The sequence below is a fragment of the Anser brachyrhynchus genome, assembly GCF_964034855.1.
Source record: "Anser brachyrhynchus genome assembly, chromosome: 2".
Classification (NCBI taxonomy): domain Eukaryota; kingdom Metazoa; phylum Chordata; class Aves; order Anseriformes; family Anatidae; genus Anser; species Anser brachyrhynchus.
Window position 1 is genome coordinate 154,642,442 of NC_137695.1, and position 20,099 is coordinate 154,662,540.

The window sequence follows — 20,099 nt, forward strand, 5'->3', positions numbered from 1 at the left end:
GAGATGTCTATTAGCAATATTTTAGACATCCTGTTTAAAAGTGGATAATTGATGCAAGCTTCACACAAGTTATGCCTGTAGGTCTCTCCCATTACTATAGGGAGGCAGGAGGGAACTCTACCTGTAAATGGATCAAATATTTCTGAAAACTGCCCCTGTTTAAGTCTTAGATTTTTTACATCCATATATTAAGTGTTCAAATTAATGGGTCGCAGATTAACCGTTATTATTCTTTTAGAATTTTAAAAACTCCTATGTATGTACTTATATTTCATGTCTTTAAATACATATAGAACATGAGGTTATGTCCAATTAATCACCCTGCACATTTATTACGTGTTTGAATGTTTCCAGCAACAGCTGGAAACCCTTTCTTTAGAAAAAAAACAGAAGAAAATTCATTTATTCTGACCTGTTCAATCTCTTACGTGCAACATGATCTTTGGATTGCATTTAGGAGGTTGCTCAGGATCAGAAGGGAGTTGCAGCTGATTCCTCTGTGCAGGATTTGAGTATAATGTGTCCTGACAGATTCAAATTAACCTGATATTCTATGATTGTGATTTCACATACTATAAATCAAATTGTAGTGAAGATGACCGATTCCGGCAAATTGGTTTGGGTGTCTCTGTGTATACGACCAGCAAAAAAGAATGGCTGAAGCTAGTAAGAAGTTCATCACTGAATCATACATGTCTCATTTTTATCTTTCAGTATTTATGGCTTAATGTGTATAATTGGATTCAAACATACAGAAAAATGCCAAACTAAAATTGCTCTTTTGTAGGGTTTTTGTCTGGCTGTAGCAGAGCAAAATTGTCATATGTGAGGGAGGGAGCTGTTGAAAGGGATGCCAGGGGGGTGTTATTTAATGATAAATGATCCATGTATTCACAGGGGCCGTGGAGGAGTGCCTCCGCCACCAGCAGGAGTACCAAGAGGGGCACCAGCGCCCAGAGGAGTGCCTCCCAGTAGAGGACCAGTCAGTCGTAGCCGTGGACTTCTAGCACCCAGAGCGAGAGGAGTACCTCCACCTGCAGGCTACCGGCCCCTTCCACCACCTCCAGCACAGGAGACTTATGGTGAATATGTAAGTCGAGTTTTTTTCAGAGCTGTTGACATGAAGCGTATTGATTTTTGGAGGGATGAGCCTAACTATCACTTTAGAATTGAGTAGAATTTCTTTAATTAGTACCTAATTAAGTCTTGCTCTGAGAATTTATGGAGAACGTGCTAATCTCATTACCTTTTTAGACTTGAACTGTTTCATATCACTAATACTTCAGGTTATATGTGCTATCATAAAGACGTTTGCAGTGCATTTGGCAAAATATTTATGTAGCTCTTAAGCATATTAGGTTTCTGCTTTAAAAATCTGAAAAATCACACTGTCAGTAGATCTTTAATTCTGAAATGTGAATAATGTTCTATTCTTTAGCCTAGAGCCATATTTATAGGCATAGTGCAGTTCAACGATTAGACAATTAAAATACTTTTATGAAAGCTTCAGAATTGATCCAAAAAATTTTAACAATCGTACAGTGCATCTCAGTAAGCCTTACATTTTTGTCTTGATTTCACTGCAATAAAAATTAAACATATCAAAATGTTTTGTACAACTGAAAATTACAGACGGTTATGAATTATATGACTTGTATGAATTTAATTTATACTGAACTTACAGAGCAGTAGAATAAAGCAGCTTATAAAATCAAAACTATAGTCATAAAAATGGATTGTCTTACAGAAAATGTTTTCAAGGACAAAGCTTTTGATGTTTTTGTATATCTTAAAGCTTTGTGTGTCCTTTTTACAGCCAGATCTCTTGTCCAAACTATGTATCTTTTTATTCAGACTATCAAAAAAGGAGCTCATGAGTTCCAGAAAAAGTTTTTCCTATTCAGATGTCTTCTTTTCAGTCAAAACCTTTCTTCTACCTATCTTCTCCCTCCCATCTTACCACATTTCTCCCCCACAAAAGCTCCAAATCAAATCTCAACCGTTGTCCATTTGATCAGAAACCTAAAGTTCTACGTAACATTGCTTTATGGAGATACAAGTTTAATGTCATTAGCATGAACATTTTTGTACGTACCTGAACAATAAAGGAGAATCTAATGTAATTTATTAATGTTATGAAAATCCGTATTTGAACAGCATTTTTAAATGTCCCTTGGCTATACCTGGCTTGACTGTTCAAGGTGGGCAAGTAGGTGGTTATTTCATAATGCTTTCAAAGCAATTAGTCCTGGGAGTCCTTTCAAATCAATCTGGCCTTTTTCCACACCATATGCAGTGGAATGGATGGTGACAGGGTGAAAGTAAACCTGAGTAATTACATATTTATAAATGTCTGTTTATAGAATATGTATGTAGAAGTGTATGCCATGGATGTAGCCAATAGTGTCTTGAATATGTATCCTGATGTAGGCTTCTCTCCTGAGAGAATGATTAGAAAATACCCACTATAATGAAAAACAGTGCTATGCTATAGAACTGCTAAACTGAACATTCTCTACAACTGGATCACTTATCTTCCAAACAAGATATCTGAACCAGGATAAATATATTATTCTGTAATTGATGAAGCTATGCAAACTGGTCCATTTTAAAATTACCATATTTTGTGTCTTTGTGGGCTTTGTTAGAAAACTCTTTCTAGGACGTGAACCATTAGGGTATTTTATGTTAGGTGTTAAAGTCTGATACTGTTTCCACCTGCCCAATTGTAGCATACAATCAAAGTGCCAAAACTGTATATTTTATTGATTTAGGTAACATGGTAAGAGTCATTAGTAATATTTCTGTCCTTGCTTACTAATTGCTTGTTGCCTGTGTCTATGTATTAAGTGCTGTTTTGCAAACTCAATATCCAAGGAGGGTAAGGTGTCACAATTTGCTGAGAAGTCAATAGAATGACAACATCCGTGAGACTGGGGGTATCGTAACATGTTATTTTAAGCAGCATCTGTGGCATATAGTTTCTGAGCTACAGAAAACAGGATATCTGGAAAAGTTACAGATCAGCATTTGAAACTTTTCCATTGAACACTGGAATGTCTGCAAGGATTCATGAAGGTTTTCATTCCTATAGGCTTACAAGCCTCTACTTTGTATTTGTTGAAATAGTGTGAAAATATGTAAGTTTAGAAAGAAGCAAACTATATTCTGGATGGAAGCCTTCAACCACTTGCTTCTGTAATTCCATAATCTAAGACGATGCAGGACTTCCAGTACATAAAATACTTGCCCTTTTCCTCTGGCATACTGTTATGTACATGATGTGACAGAAAATGAGGCCATTATTAACTCGCATAAACAGCTTCCGCTTTCAGTCTCTCCCTTTGGCAACCTCTTTCCGTTGTCCTGAACATCTGTCAGACCAACGAATCTAACATCTAAGAGTAATTTACTCAGTTCTGCCTCCTGCCTATCGTTATCTCCCCCCCCCCCCCCCCTTTTTTTTCTTAAGATGTTACTTTTAAAAAAACACCAAAATGGAAGATGGTTACTGTAGTCTGAAAAAACAGAAGGGTTAATTCTGGAGGAAGAATCTTAAACTGGGAAAATCATGCCAGAGGCAAAAAGTAATTTATTTGGATGTAGATGCATTTTAACAAAGGCTCAAGATCAACAGAAATAAGTGATCATTTCTGTCCTGTATTTTGAGCCCATAAGTAAGTTGTCCAGAACATAACTGTTACAGAAGGCTCTGCACAGAGGTAGAGTATTTCTGTTCATCAGCCAGCTTTCTCAGATATCTGTAATGCTGACTCTGGGTGCTTCATGTGGCCTTCTCTGCTGAAGTCACTCAACGTCCTGCACATTTTTCCAGTTCAGTATGCCTAGTTTTCCCACTCCACTTTTGCAAGTCTCACTTACACATCTCATTCAGCCCCATAACCCATTTCTCCTAGGACTTTACAGTATTGCTAGTACCATGATAAAGTTTTTGAAGCTACTAAACCGCAGTTGCGTATTGTTTCCTGTTAAGATTATTTTTTTTAACAGCTGTAGCATCAGCTTGGATGATAGGAAAATTTCAGGCATCTGCAGCCAGCCAGCTTTATAATCACTGTTCCATCCTCGCTGCTCTGGTGTGATAAACTTTCTCCAAGGGCTAATATGACTCTCATTTTTGTGTCTTCGACTGCGTGGGTCAGGAGGAAGCCTAGTATGAGATGGAAGCATGGCCAGGATTATTTTTATAATACTTGGATAAGGGAAAACATACAAGATGGTTGCTAGATTTATTGAAGCACTTGCAGATAGTCTCAGGGACACTGTTCTCTTAATTATGAGAGTGTTTCTATACTTACTGAACCAAACATGCAATAGATAAAAGTCAAAATATTTTTCATATATTTGTAAACTTACAATTTATTCCATTCAGATAAGGAACAGAAATTGTATTTAACTACTACCTGGAGATTTTAATCTTTTCCATAATTTTCAATAAGCAAGAAATAAGTAACAGTATGCTAGCAATTCACTACTTTTTTTTAGTGTTGACTCCTTAATCAATATTCAGGCAAACAGAGGTTAGAACGTAACTGTTCGATCTCAATTACTGTCTAGTAACAGTTTCTGCTTTTTGCTTCTTCTTGTTGTCGTCTCTACCAGCTTTAAACCTTTGGGTCTTTTTTCCAAATCAGTAACACAGCAATGGGGCTGAAGCTTTTTAAGATTAGTTATTTATTCACTCCTGCTCTTGTTTCACAGAAGTGTTTTTCAAATATTCTCTAAGTATTTAAATTCTGTACTCTGAGGGAACATATTTGTTATGATGCCACGCCGAGTCCCATTTTGACTGCTTATATGTTTTAAATGAAACGTGAGATTTATCTGAGCTGATAATCAGATGTTAGGCATTAAGGACTGGACTTTTAACATAAATTGTTTAAAGTAAAATGAATTCTTGTGGCAGTGTGGAACTGAAAAATAACTGCAATTGAGCAAGTTATGGTCAAGACTTGCTTCAGCAGTATTTCAGAAAGCAATCAGTTCTAAATGTTCCTCCTAGTGTCTGTGAGTGTAAAGTGGTGGCAGAGCTTTAGTTCTGTTTCTGGATGTTTATTGATGTTTTCTTGTGTTCAGACAAGGGTTACTTAAAGTAGTGACCATGTGTATAATGTCTAGCAGTGTTTCAATTAGAGTGCTTCAATGAGATTGCTTTCCGTAATTGGAAATTGAATTATGATGGAATGTCTACCGCTAAGAGACCTAGGGAGTCTTTCTAATGTTAGGTAAATTGTAGCTTGAAAAAGAACATTATGAACAATTTACAATTACATGTCAAGGTTTTTTGATTTGAAGATACAGGCTTCTTCAAAGGATGAACAAAACAGTTGGATGTATAACAGATACTGGTAACAAACTTCAAGATCTAAACTTTAAAATCTGTGCTTAGTTATCATTTGATTCTGTAAGATCCTAAAGCTTAGAGATTCTTAAGTTTCTAAGTTTATAGTTCCTGAAGCATACATTTGTGGATATTTCCAGAAATACATTGTTTTTACTGGTACACAAAGCAGTGTTTTCAGACTGAATTCAGACTTAAGATTGTAATTCTCATACTAAGTCTATTCTATAGGACTATACTTATACTACATATACTATAAGATATATGTGCTACAATAGGATGAGATTATGCTCATACTACTCCATATGAGAAATGGGGAAGACCCAAAAGACATCATTGTAACCTGCTGTATAACAAGATCCTACCCAAAAAATGATCAGATGGGATGCTGTAAGTCATGCTTATTTGCAAGCTTGGTATTTCTCCAGTATCGAAAGGCTCTTGGTTTAGACTCTTGTTGCAGGTATTCACGTTCCCTCAGTTCTCTCTGGAGAGCATGTGCTAACCACCAGCCTAATGGCTGTGCTGGCATTCTCAGCGTCAGGAGCTGTGGTTTCCATCCTTTCCATTTTGGAAGGAGTTCTTAGAACTTTATGGGAAGCTTAAAGGGAAGGAAGAGATGGGGTTGGTTTGTTCACAAGTGATGTGTGGCTGGATGGCTAAGAGCAGAAGTCTAGACTCCATTTCACAATCCAGTGATTAATATAAAATGTACGTGTCAATTAATGAATGAATGAATGAATACAAAGTCTTACTTCTTACAGGTGGGAGCACATTCAGCTGAACAACCTACCGCCTACTGTTTAGTGCATCTTCTTAGAAAGTTCGTTCAAATTCTCCCAGGCTTGATGTCAAGAATTCGGGTTTAATTCTGCAGATGCTGAGTATTGGTTGTAATATATAAAGTCCCATTTCCTTTGTGTGAGGAAAATGTCTAATGCAATGGATGCATTTAGGGCTATGAACTCCAAGTGGAGGGGAGTATACTTCAATTCCTAAAGAACTGTATACCACAGATGTAGAATCATAGAACATCCTGAGTAGGAAGGGACCCACGAGGATCATCAAGTCCAACTTCTGGCTCCACACAGGGCAACCTGAGAGTTAAACCATATATTTAAGAGCATTGTCTAAATGCTTCTTGAACACTGACAGGGTTGAGGCCACAATCTGTGTGTTTTTCATACCTTCAGTGTTACCACTCATCTCGTTAAGTTAGGTGGCCTCAGTCCCTACCGGGTCTCTTAATATCAGTTCCTAGGTGTCTGAGGGCTGTATGGAGTCTATAAGAGTTGATAAGATGTTCAGGAGTTAATCCTTTCAACAGAGCATTCTGATTTGTAATTATCCTTTCTGCATCTCCTCACTGAGATCATATTTGGTTTAGAAGATTTTGAAAAACAGTAAGGATTACAAAAAACATACTGTGGAAGCAATTTCTTGGAGCAACGTTGATGTTGATTTTGCAAGGTAAACTGTTTTTAAACTAGACTGCTTCTTCTCATTAACATTCATTTGCTCATTTACTGTTCCTGGTTGAAAAGGAAAGATCTGTAGGAAAAAAAAAAAAAGAGCAAAATCTTTGTATGCCATATGAAAAATACAAGTTCTTTATTTACAAGTGAATGTTTCCTGGAATGGGGAGCAAAATATTAGGCAAAATAAGGGTTAGTCCGGAGGACATAAGACTTTGAAAAGAGCTTAAATTCTACCTGCGTTGATTTCCAGTATAATTTTAATCTCACTTTGCAATAGTTGCACCATGTTTTAATTTACCTTGATATTCTGAATACCGATACTTTCCTAAAAACTTGCAATAGTTTTATTCAAATTAATTTCAAATATTCTTGTTTGTGTAGTTGTTTTGAGTGTGCAGCTTTGTGTGAGTTCCTGGAAAAGGGTTTGAAGAAGCTTCATTCTCTAGGAACTACATAAATGATCTTTTTGTCCTTTCTGTCTCTGTTCCCTTCTGTAGATAATGTTCTGGTTTACACTTAAATCTTACCTTTTTTTTTAAAGCAATGCGTTCGCTGAGTTTTTGTTTTTCAAAAGTGCTTAAAGTCAGTGTAAATTCTGGTAAGGCTTTTGGAAAGGAAGTTCAAAGCATCAGAACATTTTTTTTTTTTTTTTTTTAAGTTGCAATGTTCTGTTTCATGCTAAGTAGGTCAAGAAAAAAGAAATGTGAAGAAACAAAGAGTTTTAAAGGTATTAAGACCCTCAATTCATTGTTTATTTTTCTTTTATGTTTTCCTTTGCTGTTGGGGTTTTCAGGATGTGCTGAAGAGACAGTGGAAAATCTTTCTATTTTCTCAGGAGATCAGACGACATTTTAGCTATGGAAACTGTGGGATGTTTTTTGGAGGCAAAGCTGAAAAGTTTTTCTGCCTGCTTATTTTGAGGTTGAAACATAACCTATATTGTGTACATAAAATAATTCTTGAATTATTTCAGAGTTCAAGCAGCTAATCTGAACTGGGGCCATGTTGTGACTTGATGTTATTGCATAGGCCTTAGTTCTCCTTGTGATTCTTACTCTGGCCCTGGCCACCGTATACAGAAAGAGAACTGTTTTGGCCTGGTAGTCACTTGGTTTAAATGCTGCTGCCTATATTCATTAGCAACTCTTCTATTTTTTTTTTTTTAAGTGCACGAAACAGAATCCACTGGTACATCTCTCCCATTTCATAAATACCTTATTTGTTCTGGTTGAATATGCTCTGGTCTCCTTCTAGATGAAAACAGATGAAAATGTACAAACTAAGAGCTTACAATCTGTACGTGTTTGCTGCAAATGTCCTTAATGTTAGCATTCAGACTTCAGATGGAAGTAGCTGCCCATATTTGTTCTGATTGCCCCGTATTCCCTGTTGTTTCAGTGATGGGGAGATGTTATTTTCACACGACAAAATGGCTGTTCCTTCCTTTTACAATTCTAATTTGCTGAAAAAATTCTTTACTGCCTAGTGCTGATGTTGTCTCATGTGCTTTCTCCTTCAAGTTAATTTCTGAGCACTGTATTTTTTTGTTTGTGATCGTTTTTATCTGAAAAGACGAAGTTCCACCAGTATTTGGTGATGAAGTACTGGTGTAAGTATTAATTTCAGAGAATGATGAGGAAAAGAAACAACAACCTTTTAGTTATAGTGATAACAGCCTTAATTATTTTTTTTTCCCTTGGATATATTTCCGTAGTGGGGCAGAGCAGGGAAAATGATTTCTTATTGATTTGATGATTTTTTCCAGCACTGCAAATGGCCTTTTTGCTAAAATGAACTTTTTACCCCCTCTTTTTCCTGCTTCTCTGTCTTGTTCTCTTTGAAACATTGTTAATTTCACCTAAAGGGGGCCCAGACACTAGTCTGTCACTGTCACTGCCAGCAGATTATAATTTAAAGCCACCATTTCCTATTCCCCATGAACAAGGGTATGTTTAAAGTACTTAATCATTAGAAAGAAATACAGATGAGCAAGACTTAGCTTGATTTAGAATGTGTCGGGCACTGCAGAGGTTTTGGCAAAGATTGCTTTCATTGGTTTTATCATCATTTGACCTGTGATTGTAACTTACTGTTTAATATACTTGGAGGATGCATATTTACGTATTGCCTTTGGTTCTGTCCATGAAAAATGTCTGCACTTTGCACTAGACAATTGCAGCTACCAAACGCTGCTCTTCACCCTTTGGATTTTCATCAACTGCAGGTGCTATCATTAAGACAACTGCAGGCAAAAGCTCTCTTCCAGAGGAAATGTAATGTGATGCTAGCTTAATAGTGGCGTTATTAACAAGGTTAGAGATTTTGCAGAACAGTTTCATATTTTTTTTCAGAAGATCTGTCTTGTAATTCTAACCGTTCTTTTCCTTTGGAAAAAAAAATCTTAAGATCATAAAGAACATAAGTCAGGCCATTGCCTCTTGATGCTTTCCTGCTTGATATTTCAAGTGCCTGTGGAAAGTACCTGCAGTTATGAGATGATGATAGCATTTTCAGCTCACTATTTTTTCTACATTTTTGTATTGTAAGCATAAACTGTACAGCACGTTTGCTGCCTTTTCTTCAGACTAAATCTGTGAGAGTTAGTTTTCTAAGTTGTCCTGAGAAGTAGAATATGAATAATAGAAACAAAGTGCTTCCATTCATGGGCTAAAAACATCATTTTGTTGGGCTTTTGTTTTTTGGAGAAGAAATATGGCTTCACTAGTAAACTCTTAATGATTACCGATTATCTTTAGGAAGAGCTTTAGGAAGAGAAATCCTTACTGTTTGCCAGTGAATATGATGTACTTAAATAATCACAGCTATCCTATACTAAAGTTCTCTCCTCTGCCTCTTCATTATATGTAAAATTACTTTTATTTAAGTTTGAATGATGTTTTATAGTGCTGAAACATGTCAGATGGCTGAGGATATTTTGTATAGATAATAACTAAGGTTAAATAAAACATTGCCAGGGAAGTGGTCATGGCACTGAGCCTGCCAGAGTTCAAGAAGCATTTGGACAATGCTTTCAGACACATGGTCTGATTTCTGGGTGGTCCTGTGTGGAGCTAGTAGTTGGACTTGGATGATCCTCGTGGGTTGCTTCCGACTCAGGATATTCTATGATTCTATGATTTATTGAATTCACAAGAGGTCTGTTTCAGAAACAAAAAATAGTGTGGATTTAATTAAAAACTGAAAATACTCTGCCTTGACCAGCCTTAATAATAACCTCCCAGAAGGGAAAGTTTTCAAATGCAGTGTGACTGACAGAAAATACGATGTCACATCTAGTTCAGGGAAAGCTCTGAAACATAGTTTGGCTGCCCTTGCCTCCTTGCTGTTTCAAGGGAGTAGTGCACAGTAAATAAATGTGGAATTTGAATCTTTTCTCTCTTAACAAGACATCATAAGCACCTCTTTAAACATAGTGTATTTTTGCATCATGTAGCAGAGGAAGTTTATTTTGTTTTTAATGTATATCTGTGATTTTACAAATGTAAATACAGCAATAAAAAGGAAGAATGGATCTATTTAAGCAGATTATGGTAATTGCAACACCATAGGTTGATCTTAATGCTTAGGTGCCAGGCATCCTACATATGAAAAATAGAAACCAGTTATCTTTCCATTCAAAGCTTAGAGTCACCTTCAGCAAAATAATAATGCAAAATTTAATAAATTCTCTACTTTAGAAATTAACACACACAATGGTAAACAATAGTGAGTTCCAAGCAAAAGTTTTCTGGAAGAGAAAGCTAGCTACATACACACAAGCCTGATACAAAACATTGGCCTTCACAAAATAGTACTTTCATTCTGCTGGGCATTTTGTTAGGCTGATAATGCTTTTCCTATTTCAAGTAAACTTTGTTCTTTTGTCTGTAAGAAGTCATAGATACACCATAGCTTCAGGCTAGTCTGTTTTACCCTTTTCTTCCTCCATTTTTTTTTTCCTTTTTTTTTCCTTTTTTTTTTTTTTAAGTTATTGATATAAATGTGAAAAATAGGACTGGTTGCTTAAGAATTCTTGAAGAATTCCTTAGGGGCAGAGTTCTCCTGAAATGTTAAAAGGTTAATTTCAGTCCTCTGCTTCGATTTGTTGTCACTGATGTGCATATATCGTTGGAGATAGGGGTGTTAGGGATGGCTCATTCACAGTTAGCAGATTCTATGAGAGGAGACCAAATGTCATGTAAATGCTCTGGAACAGAGCAAATACATTGGCTCAGACAGCTTCTGCTGCTGATCAATGTCTGTATTGTTAACAGATGTCTGTGCATTGCATCAAGAAGTAATAAAGTGCTTGTTCATAATAACTGCCAGGAGGGAATGGTTTTGTGGGTTTAGTGTGTGGCTCATCAAGGAAAATCCATATCTGTATCAGATGGGCAAAGAAAACGCTAAGACTCTATTTTAGCTTTTAGTTTCAGGACAGTGAATTATTGAAAGAGCAAACAATGAATTTCCTTTTTTGAGTGGGACCGTTTATCCGTGCATCTCTTTGCGACACAAAATTGGAAGAATCTTTTTTTCCTTTTCCAGGCCTATGAATAGGCTGTCACTCCCTTGTGCCTGCAAATATTCATGGACACCCTTCTCTAATCATTGCTGGGAAACAATCACGTTCACTGATCTAGCAGTGGCAGACCAGTACTGGTGGGCTGCTTGCTTGGTTTTCCATATAAGCAATTTCAAATGACATGAAAATGCTAGAAAATCTCTCAGCAAACTCACAGCTTCCTGTTTGTTTTGAGGATGTCGTTGGCATTTCTGCTGTAGAAAGCTTTCCTTCCGAGCAAGCTGTCAGATGCAAATTATCGAAGGTGTTTTCTACTAGAGTAGGACAAGCCCTACCTAATTGACACAAGCTGTAGTTTTTATTATTATCAGTCTTCACTGAAAATTTCTTGAAAAGGATTCTTTTCCTAGGAGAGAGATTGTTATTTCATAAGACTTTATTCTTATATTGCCAGGGTTGATACACGCTTATTCAGAAAAATATATTTATGTGACATTGCCTGATTTTGGTTTCTCTGGGTCCCTATGTTTTCGAAGTGCCTTCTAATTAGAGTTATTCTCATTTGGTGAAACTGGAGAAGATAACTGTAAATATTCATTGAGGCCTTTGGGGTATTTGCATAGGATTTCCGAAATCTCCCACGTCAGGGATCAGTACAAAGGAAATGCCATTTTTACTCAACATCAGCTTAGCTCAGTTAAGTTTATTGTTTGATCCAATGGTAAATTAGTGACAGTTCTTTGGATTTCTACATTCCATCTTTCCATGAAAGCACAGCATCATTGTCACCTGTTTTTATGTTAAACTTCTGTATGGCTTGTGGCTGGAGCTAACATGGTTTGTTCAAGTTAGTATTTAAACGCCGTGCTATTTTGGGAAGAGCAGTATTGCGGTGTATACTTTACCAAAATTCTTAAATACTTCAAGAGAAACACTATTGGAGTCATTAATTTAGTGTCTTAAATAACAGTTACTAAACTCCTACAGGGTGAAGAGTGTACAGAGGGCATTCAAGGTAAAGCTGTGGTTCTTACTAGTGTTATCTCTAGGGAAAATCTCTTTCCCGTCTGTAGTCTACATAGGAATACTGAATTTAGTGTCCAGAATTAAGAGTCAGCAACATCAGTCAGTTCACAATCTTTTATTTAGATGCTTTGGTTCCTAACTGAAGTGCTTCCCTGAACTTTCTTGAAGGTCAGTAGCTGACATACCTCAAATTCAAAGATGTGGAGACATGAAGTATTTGTAGTTTTCTCTGCACAAGCCAGTATTTTAAACTAAAATATCTGTTTTGAAGCACATTGCTGCCAGTAGCTCAAGATATTTTCAAGCTTATTATACAGTCTTAGATGTATGTGGAATTAGTCTCTTAATATCAAGATTTTGCCATCTCGGGATTTATATATGTCTTATATCCATTTCAGGAGGGTATTGTCTTTGATGTTTAGAACTAAGTCATTACTTTGTTTCTAGACTGTGCTCAGGGTTAATATTACCTTTATTTTATATCCTTTCAGGAGTATGATGATGGTTATGGAACTGCTTATGATGAGCAAAGCTATGATTCCTATGACAACAGCTATAGTACTCAAGCACAGAGGTAAGTTCCAAGATCTGCAGTAACTACAGGTGAAATATTGTACAGTTGGAAAGTTAATTTTACTTAATTACTTTCTCAGATTCATTTTAGACAGTAAAAATATTATAAGAGGCTTATTAGAAATACCCTCCAGCGTTTTGTCTCTAGTAGTGCAGAAGTAAAAAAGTCAAGTTACTTAGTGGTTGAAAAGAAGCAAGTGATATCTTGAGACAAAGAATTTCCATGATGCCAAATCACAAATCAAAGTGTTTGGCTGTTCAAGAAATTTAGGAAAATTGAATATTAATTTTGAATTAATGTTCAAAAAAATTTTTATAAGGTGTGGGGAACTCTACAAAAGGTAGTAAATCATCTGAAACAGCTGATTTTTTTTTTTTTCACTTTTCAAACCTGATTATACTGCAGTACTTTACATTTATTTGGTGTTGCTATGTTAAAAAAAAAAAAGGCAAACAAAAACTAATAGTATATGCTTCTGTGGAATTGCGTGTTTATGAACAATTTAAATCTCATGTTAATTTGTGTCCCTTTCCTCCCTTTACATTCCCAACAGTATTTTTAAGCACTTCTGATTTATTTACTTAGAATTTTGCTTTCTTAAAGAAACTATTTTAAAGTTCCATGAATTGAAAGGAAAACTATTGTGTCCTAGTTCCCAGTGCTGGAAAAAAAAACAATAAAGCTGTGACGTACAAACTACTTGTATCAGGTTGTAACAAATATGACATGACACATTTTTTAGTAATGTGGCTGATCATCCCCATTTTGGGGTACATCTAGTGGGCACATTTGAAAAAGGAAAGGGAATTTTTGTGCACCTTTTAGTGAATTTCTTCTTACTCTTTTTCTTAGACCATGCTGACAGTTTGATTAGTAGTAGATTTCCTGATGTCACTGAGAATTTCTTGAAACAATTTATGGCAATAAACTTAAAATGGTTGAGACAATGCTGAAAAAAATGCTAGGAAATGCTCTAGTTATACGTTATTGCTTTGGTTATTTGCGGTGCTTAGGGCTCCAAACCATGCCCACTGGGAACAAGACAGAGGAAAGGGAGTTGTTGGTTGACACTGTGTTAATGAAAGAATCAGAGCAGTATCCATTTACCTTCCACTGAATGTTTAGACTACTTTGTTCAGTGCAGCCGTATCTGAAATACTACAGAACTGTTCACCGCAAAGTTGAGATCAAAGCTGTTTGCAGTTGACATCTGCTTTGCTGTAGTGTTGACACACCCAACATAAATTTCATTGTATAAATGAATATTTTCCTGTGCCCAACAACTCAGTGTGAAAAAGCTTAGTGGAAAGTTCCAATGTCATTATTATTGAGATCTAACACAAGGAAAATAATACTTTTGTACATATGATACTTGATTCCTGTAAACTCTTGCAAGCTACTGAAAATTGATTTAAAAAAAAAAAAAAAAAAGGCATGACACCAGCAGTGTAGGACCTCTAAAATATGATGCTCTGTAGGCATTTAGAGACCAGCTGCTGGTAATGGATTTTTTTTTCCAAAAAGAAAATTACCAAAATAGTCCTCAACTTTTATGTTGGTAATTCTATTCTGTTTTACTGCTTCTAGTGTTGGTAACAGTGTTTATTGCACACAAACAGTCAGATTTCATTACCAAGTCATTTGACTGAGCCCAAACTGAAAACATTACTAGCATTTGCTTCTTTTTCATGCTAAGCAGGCTTTCACTAGGATATTTTTTCATTTGAACTAAAATTAGCAAAAAGCAGGTTTTCCAATAAATATATTTGCTCACGTAAAGAGCTAATAATTATACATAAGAATATGTATAATATTCATACATACAATATGACTATACTGAGCTTGGTCTGGAAGGAGATGATTCACAAATTGTTTGCTTTACTTTCTATTTTGCCTGTAGTTTCACAGTATTACATATGGGTAGATTTCGATTTCATTATCTCTTGAATAATTATTTTTTTACCATAATCTTAGTAAGTGCTACATGGTAAAACAAAGCAAGAAATGATTCACTCACTTGTGTATTTCAAATGGGGCATGGATACTCATTCTCTAGCGTGTTTTCTGGCTTGGCAAAAATAATTTTAGGATTGTATTGGCAGGCAAAAAGTAATAACTATAAACAGCCATCTGAGCTACCTAGAACAGCATTCCTGGCTCTAATTTGAATATCAAATAGTAGCCCATATTGCAAAATGTCATTTTGTAACCACTGAGAGATACTTATCATATTTAGGTGTATTACTATGTTCTTTCTGTGAAGGAAATTACGGGAAATAGAATTGTTTGTGTAGTTTAACCTTATATCATTCTTGATATTTTACCCTCATTATAAAGCATGGTAGAAAAGACTGGTGTGTAGAGGGCATTTATATGTTTAAAATGCATTGGTGACAAGCATGTATAAACAACATTTCTTCTTTTCATTTGTAATGTTGAAAGCAATAATCTTTTAAAACAGTAATAGTATTTTTAGTATATCTTCTGATACTGATTTCTCCAGAAGATTGTGATATTAAAGACATTCTGTATTAGTGAAGGAAGTTGAGAAATAGCTAAGAAACGGAAAAGATGAGCTTGTTCAGAAAATCATTTGCAATAGATTTTCAGCATATGAATCCTGTTCATGCACCTCATCAAACTTGGTTAATGTTTACAAGTGTATTTTCCTGTGTGATACAGTGGAGACAGTTGAAATATTCCCTTTGTTTTTAAAGGTTTTGCATATTTCAGTGCTCCCTTTGTCAAAGATGGAAATTTGTAATAGAATTAAAATACCTCTCTTTTTTATTTTTTTTTGCATGGCAGCACATTTTTGAGATGTCTGTGTGCATGAGTATATGTTCTCCAAATTCATCCATTCAATACAGCACAGCAGTACTCTCATGTATTCTGTTTTTAGTTGTGACATGTTTACTGTACTTTCCAGAAATGGCCAAATCTGAGATGGACTAGGATGTCATGGTATGTTCAGATACGAAGAACAGCATATTGTGTATTTCTGTGTGCATTAAGGTAGCTGAGAATTCGCATGAGTTTGCAAACAGTTCTTCCCGACTGTAACCTGCTTGCTGCTACCAAATTATATGTGTTTAAATTTCAATGGCATTTTATTTGACATTGTCAAGTACAAGAAGGGATATAAAAGTCACGCACAATGTGAAGCCTTACTTAAAACCTGTCACAGCATTAATAGGGAGAGAAACATCAGAGTTCTCTCCAAGTTGTCATCCATCTTAATGCCCTGTAATCCCATAGAAGTCGTTTTCATTTAAAACATTTTCTTATCCACTGCTGTTTGTTCATGTAACAAAGCCCCAGATTGTAGTGCTTGGGGATGTTTTCTTATCAGAATTATATTTTATGGTTAAAGAACCTTTAAAAAATATCCCTTGGAGCTGCACTGAGTTTGACTGGTTATCTTAACAGATTTTTAGAAGAGATGCAACTAAATTGTATGTTTAGTTTTTTTGCAAAAAAGAGACTCCTTAGATGAAATTTATGCCAGTGCAAACTAGTAGGGTTAATAAATGAGGCTGTCCAGTATCTTCATAAATATATATATATAATAGTCTAAAATTAATTTAACAAAACATTTCTCAGCTTCTGAAAATCAAATACTTCAAGCAGCCAGGACAGTTTTAACCTTAATAGAGCACTGAAAGCTGTCAGAAGCTATGATCATTTACGGGAGATACGTAATGCTGAGGTAAGGAAAGCAGCAAGACTAGAATTAGTTACTTGGTCAAGCAGGGCAGGCTTCACTTTATGCCGTCAGTAATTCCTTCAGGAAATCTGTCCTATATAAGTGTGTAGTAATTTAATATTCACAGTTGTATGCCAAAAACTTTTTGGGATCTTAGGGAAGAATGTGAATTGCAAGTGTGCGATACCACTGTGATAATCTCCCCATGGGACTCCTGGTGCAGATACTTGCATATGTCAGATGCAGGTAGGTTTGGCAGCTCCCCTTATCCCTGCATGAATGCTTAGTTACATGACCCAGCTGACCCTTAAAGGACTTCCCAAACCTGTCTAGAACCGTAATCTTTGACTTGGATTTATTGCAGCAAGTAGTGGGTATTTTAATGGACCGATGTTACTGCTATGAAAATTCAGAGAATAATGTTGTGGAGGAAACAGCAGAATTTAATTGGGTCTTAATTTTAATTGGTAGATCAGTTTAAACATTTTTTCCATATGAAAAAAAAATCTATTAATTCTAAATCTCTGAAATATGTTACAAATTGAGCAAACATGCTTTCATCCCTTAGTGGCTCCATACATGATCTGCACAAATGTTTGCGAAGACAATAATAGGGCAAAGGGAAACGGATGCTAATAAATCAATTGGCGCTGTCAGTTCACTGTTTAATGTTCTCTAGAATACGTAAGATTTATCACTGAGGAATTGTAGAATAATGGTAGTGTATGGAAACAAAGTCCACCAGGGAGATGTACTACATCATTCGGATTTAGCGCTGCCATCTGCTTAATAGCATTGAGATGACTACAGAGGTACTTATGATCAACCATTCATAGCATTGACAGATGCTGCAGAGAGTTAACATGCCAGAGAACGAGGTTTGTTACTAAAATTCAGATTATGTGACAAGGTTGCGGAGAAAGGGGGTGGGTTTGTTACCTCTCCAACAGCATTAAAGGTTTACTGTTTGCTTTTAAGTTTGCTATCAAGAGAGAAGGGCTAACGCTGTTACTGTAGTACAAAAAAAAGTAATCTAGAGAACCCCATCTGTCTGCCCGTGCCACTCAGAAGTTTCTAATAACTTCTTATGCTTTTCTGGTAGCATTCAAAACTGCATTTATTTATTTATTTATTTTCCTGGGGAAAAAAATTGCTTTTGACTAGCTTCATTATTTTTATCTATAGTGGAGATCAACAGTCTCTACTATAAAATAAATAGTTTGTATAACTATACGTCTGTGTCTGTTTAGGGACAAAAATAGTAAGTCACTCATGTAGTAATGTAGTCATTTGGTGTTTAACTTGTAACATTTATGATTTTAAAATTGCTTTAGATCTTCAGTCTGGGTGATCTTGCCTTCACTCCATTGCAGAAGAATTTAATCTTAAACACAGATACAAAAGGGGAAAGATTAGCACTTAAAATAATTGCTGGCTTTTCCACACTGTTTCCTGCACTGTTTTCTGATTTTCACAGTTGCTTCTTAATCCTCCACATTTCTCTCAGCAACAACCATTGTGCTATTGACTTAAACAGTGTTTCTCAGTCACTTTCTTTGCATATTGAACAATAATTGCTACCACTTCAAATCACACCAAAATGTGGTACGTTCAAATAACTGCAATTTGCCTGTAAGCCTTAGAGCCATCCTGTCAAGCTAATCTGAACTTTTGGAGGGAGTTTACAAATTCTGTATACTCCACTTATTTTTATTCAATGCATCTAGTTCACTGTGTTCATTCATTGATGTGTTGAAGGATAAGTACATGATGCAACTTTAAATCTTTTACCTAAATCCTTGAAAACATAACCACGCGTGGTAATTGCCAGCCACATTAAAAACCCAGCATTATAAATGCCATGCAGTGAAGCCTTATTCTTCACCGTTCATCAAGTGACTGTTTCAAGACAATTTCTTTATAGAAGACTGCGCACGAGGACTCAGGGGTTTGAAAGGTTTGAGTAGATTTGTGGTTAGTAGCTTGTGGTAGTTACTTAAGAAAAAAGTGACTGGATATCACATGAAAAAGATTACCTTTTAATAAATAAGTACATAAATAAATAAATAAACTCAAGCAATGGCCATTGCTCAACTGATGCCTAAACAACACAGCTAAACTGACGTACTAAAATTTTCCAAATTTGTAAATCCCTGATCTTATACCATTCCAGAAGCACCTTAGTTTTGACAAACTGACTCTGAGGATGTAGTTCTTACCGTGGTCCATAGATGTGGTCCTCCCCATTTTCTCTTAGGAACTCAAATTTTCAGGTATATTCTGAAACTGTGCTCAGTAGCCACACAGAAGATGACAATGTTTCCGTTTATGAAAGGAGAATTTTCATACAGCTGAGTATATGGATTTGAAACTAGCTTACGGAGGTGTTGCTGTTGGCATTTGAAAGTTAATTGCTAACATTTTGTTTGTGATGCTCAGTGTTTTAAATTTACATTGTTAAGTTTGTCAGCAATCATGCATTTCCAGGGTGTATAAATATGCATTATATGCAAAACAGTGTCTGTTACTGTAGCTTTTCAAGATGTCATTCTCTGGATTTTAATGCTATTAGCTGCTAGTGTTTCATGCTCTGACTTATAAATCAAATCAATCCGTAGCAGTGTGGGGTTAGTGAAAATGGCTACTATTTTGCTATAATTTTATTGTTACATGAGCACCAGGTATATAGGAGCTTATTGGATGTTGTAATTCTGAATAAATAAAGCTTCAAAAGCATTAGCATAAACAAGCTAATGTATCTTTTAACTAAAAATCCCTGCTATGTGGTTTTCTGCTTGATTTTTATGCTCTTATTTTTGGAAGACATTATTTTCTGCAGTTTGTCAGATCTAGTTCTTCAGGTAAATCTTCAGATAGTTGATTTCCTTTTTTTTGTCATCTGTGAAGATGTGATAAGATAAAATATTGAGAAGTGCCTCACAAAAGCACAGTTACTTTTAATTCTTAATCTAGCATACGTTTCAACTTTAAAAAAAAAAAAAGGTTTACAGAAATCAGTGTTCTGAAACCTCAGTAAACAGGAACATGACTAAAATAACCGTCTTTAAAGGAAAAATAAATTGTAATGCAAGTATTTCACACGGTGTGCTCATAAAATTGGAAAAGTTTTTCAGAATCCTCATCATGTAGATATTAGTAAGTATCACTATTTAAGAAATTAATTTCAAGTTTTAGTATTATATATAGGGAGGATTTATTTCCCACATTTGGGGTGGAGAAGGAACTTCACTGGAAGCTCACACTGTTTTGGAAGCCAATGTCTATTAGTCAAATGACAGGGGCATAAGAAACCGGACTTCATCAGTTCAGAACACTTTCTTGTGTTGATGAATTTGTGTTGATGAATTGTGTTGATGTTGTATGTAGATGACAATTTGATGCTGTTTCGCTGGTTGAAAGTCAGCGTA

At 35.7% G+C, this 20,099-nt stretch overlaps 1 protein-coding gene across 4 annotated transcripts in view; it reads left to right on the top strand.

The window, feature by feature from the left end:
- The window catches only part of KHDRBS3 (KH RNA binding domain containing, signal transduction associated 3), a 96,206-nt gene that overhangs the window by 59,657 nt on the left and 16,450 nt on the right, over positions 1-20,099 (top strand). For all 4 annotated transcript variants that reach the window (XR_013946779.1, XM_080580821.1, XM_080580822.1 and 1 more), the window contains 2 exons: positions 898-1,090; positions 12,883-12,965. Coding sequence is in view for 3 of the 4 variants with exons in the window: in XM_080580821.1 (XP_080436947.1) it covers positions 898-1,090; positions 12,883-12,965 (276 nt within the window). In the remaining variant the exon portion in view is untranslated. The remainder of the gene's footprint in view (positions 1-897; positions 1,091-12,882; positions 12,966-20,099) is intronic.